Source organism: Aplysia californica, unplaced genomic scaffold (assembly GCF_000002075.1).
Source record: "Aplysia californica isolate F4 #8 unplaced genomic scaffold, AplCal3.0 scaffold00011, whole genome shotgun sequence".
Lineage (NCBI taxonomy): Eukaryota > Metazoa > Mollusca > Gastropoda > Aplysiida > Aplysiidae > Aplysia > Aplysia californica.
The window spans coordinates 1,029,575-1,032,559 of record NW_004797281.1 but is presented as its reverse complement, the minus strand read 5'-3'; the positions used below and the strand labels follow the sequence as shown (position 1 = coordinate 1,032,559).

The 2,985-nt window shown below is 38.1% G+C and overlaps 1 protein-coding gene across 1 annotated transcript in view; it reads right to left on the bottom strand.

The window, feature by feature from the left end:
• The window catches only part of LOC101857849, a 13,810-nt gene that overhangs the window by 6,098 nt on the left and 4,727 nt on the right, over positions 1–2,985 (bottom strand). Inside the window, exons 2-3 of the mRNA XM_035970236.1 lie at positions 2,743–2,899; positions 171–207 (exon numbers count right to left, since the gene is read on the bottom strand). Of these exons, the coding sequence (XP_035826129.1) occupies positions 171–207; positions 2,743–2,796 (91 nt within the window). The 5' untranslated portion in view covers positions 2,797–2,899. The remainder of the gene's footprint in view (positions 1–170; positions 208–2,742; positions 2,900–2,985) is intronic.

Here is a 2,985-nt window from a genome sequence, read left to right as displayed (position 1 = left end):
TCTCTCTCTCTCTCTCTCTCTCTCTCTCTCTCTCTCTCTCTCTCTCTCTCTTTCTTTCTCACCCACTTACATAATACTATATAAATTACGTTTGTGTAATTCATCAATTTTGCAATAAAATACTATTGCATCAACATTAGATTAAACATTTTTGTGTCCTTGTTACTTACCTACTGCCGCCTCCGAACTTTGCCCACCAACCACTTCCTGTAAACAGAATAGGTACGATAACTGCAACATAAGTATTATACTAGAAAAAGTATTACGTGTCAATAGATAGAAAACAGATCTTTTGAAAATGGAATAAAATGAGATTCATTTTTGAGTATTTTTTTGACAGTGTGAGACAAGACTTATATCACACATGTTACTGGAGACCAAATAGAAAAAAAAGAAGAAGAGGTAGACTAACGGGCAAGAGTAAAGCAAAAATCAGAGATGGGATAATCTCTCGGGGTTATTGGATGTGGCAGCACTGTAAGAAATGGCCGTAGAGCAAAATGATACGTCTCTTGGAGACTTAAGTACTCTTGCATAATATTTAATATTTGTAAGCTGTACACATAGGCAGTACGCATTAACCCTTCCATGGCAGAGGCATTTCCATCTGCATTTGTACAAACAAAATTTATACGTGAATTTAAGTACAACGCCATATTTTCCCACTTTTAAAACAGAATAATCAACTGTACAGTCTGTTACTGTATCTAAAAAACTATTTCGGTGAACCAGTAAAAAAAGGGCAAAAATGAAAGAGGATCGTATCGGAGAGTACAAACGAATACTTACCTCTACGTAGCAGAGAAGGGGTTAAGGAGAGGATAAATTCTTTAAAAATAAAATTGTGTCCCACATTTATTCTATGTTTTCTACAATGATTGAATGTCGATTGATGAATGAAAACAGAACCAAGACAACCAGTTGGCATTCTTGCCCATTTCTGTAGTTAACCAATGACCCTAACAGTTATATAACATTTTTTCTATCCTTTAAAGCATCTTGGTTAATTTGTGTCTTTCAGGCTTCTTAGTTGTTGGGGTTTTTTTTGGTCAATCTTAACTTCTCTACTTTCACGTGGTGTCCACGTTAGAGAGAGAGGGGGGGGAGAGTGAGTGAGTGAGAGAGAGAGAGAGAGAGAGAGAGAGAGAGAGAGAGAGAGAGGGGGGGGGAAAGAGAAAGAGAGAAAGAGAAGGAAAGGATTAGGGTTTAGGAAGTTTTATTCTTGTCTTTTGTTGGGTTTTTTGTTGAAGGGGGTGGGGTGGTTGGGGATATTTTTTGGCATTCTTGCAGATTTGTCTTTGACCTTTTCGTTGTAACAACAGCTATGAGTAAAAATGCATAACATAGTCTCGTAGTCGAGGGATTGGCCGACAAATGTTCATACAGTCAATAGGAATTTTACGCTTAAACGAAATTCAATTTCGTACGCTGCACGTAGCCAGACTGTTATACTTATCGCGTCTCATTTTGTAAAATGCCTACGGAAATCACGAGCGAGAGTGCCAGATTCTAATTTGGAGAGACAAGTTGCAACATCAGAACTACAAGGTTTTCTTTGCTCAGTACCTATATTTTAGAAAATTGACGTCAAAGATTTTGAGTTTCACATCACGTTAAGCTTTTTCGAATGCAATTCTCTGAACACCTTGTATAGCGATTACGAAGAGTCTTACGATTTTGATAGAGCAAACAGAACATTTGGTTTCTTTCCTAATAATCTTAGTAACTCAAAACGCCCAAAAATATCAGATAGAACTTTATAATTCTGAGGTAAATATGTACTAATGAAAATAGTTATGATAATATTTTAATGATAAAACATTTAAAATGTGGGAACAAATACTATCGACGTCACAAAAATACTTCGACAGCAGTAAGAAATAAACCATCAACAACAACAATATGCTTCACGACGCTTTGGAATCAGGTGATCGTCAATCTTTGGGCATGTAGACTTATTGGTTTAATATTAATACTGTTTCATTTGTATATCTTTCGATGAAAAATACAAATTTTTCGTGAATAGATGTAGGGATAATTACAATTGAAGGTGGTTAAAGATAACTTGGTGGTCTAAAATCGACAAGAGTAGGCTTCGGCTGCCACCCGTGCAAAATTAAAAATTGCCTACCAACTGAAAAAGTTGAATGTGTCCCGAGCGCTCATATGACCTTATGCAGTTGCGAGCGCCGTAAAACACTTACAAAAAAAAAAAAGAAGGTGGTTGGTGTTTCCTAGTTCTTGAGGTAAAATTAGCGAGAAAGGGCTGTCTAAGTGTTGTGAATTCCATAGCTTAAGAGTCCTTGAAAACCCGAAATGTACATTTGCACCCTCTTAAAACAACGTTTTTCCTCACAAAATATTATTTCAAATGAACGCATAAGGTGCTGAGCCAAAATATCCAGTAAAAATTTCCAAATGGACGAAAAAATGCCAGTATCTTTGATTTCACTATGTTGACGAGCATCTCATTCCACCACGATGCCTCACATATGAACCAAAAAAACCCCAAAATAAAAGCCCAAGGAACAATCAAAACAGAGACAGGAACAGCGGCCAGGGTAAAAATACGCCAAACCTAAAAGTCCTATTCATTTTTGTTTGCTTTATTTCTTTCAACCCCCCCCTCTCTCTCTCTCTCTCTCTCTCTCTCTCTCTCTCTCTCCTCTCTCTCTCCCCCCCCCCCCCCTCCCTCTTTTTTTCACAAAAAAATCCAAGGGAAAAGAAGGCACTGAATCTCACAAGAGTCGAAAATAGTAGAGGCAAAAGCAGGAATGTCTTAGCCGGCCGCGCCATTTTTTCTTGGCTTCTGGGGAGAAGAACTTTGGCTTGACACTGGCTTTGTTGGTGTGCTCAGGCTGGGGTGGCTCAGGCTCCCCAGGCATAAATCCAGTCGGGGCTGTGGACACACGATCGTGCACACAGTTTTAGGAATTGAAAAGATAAACGTATGATGATGATGATGATGATGATGATGATGATGAT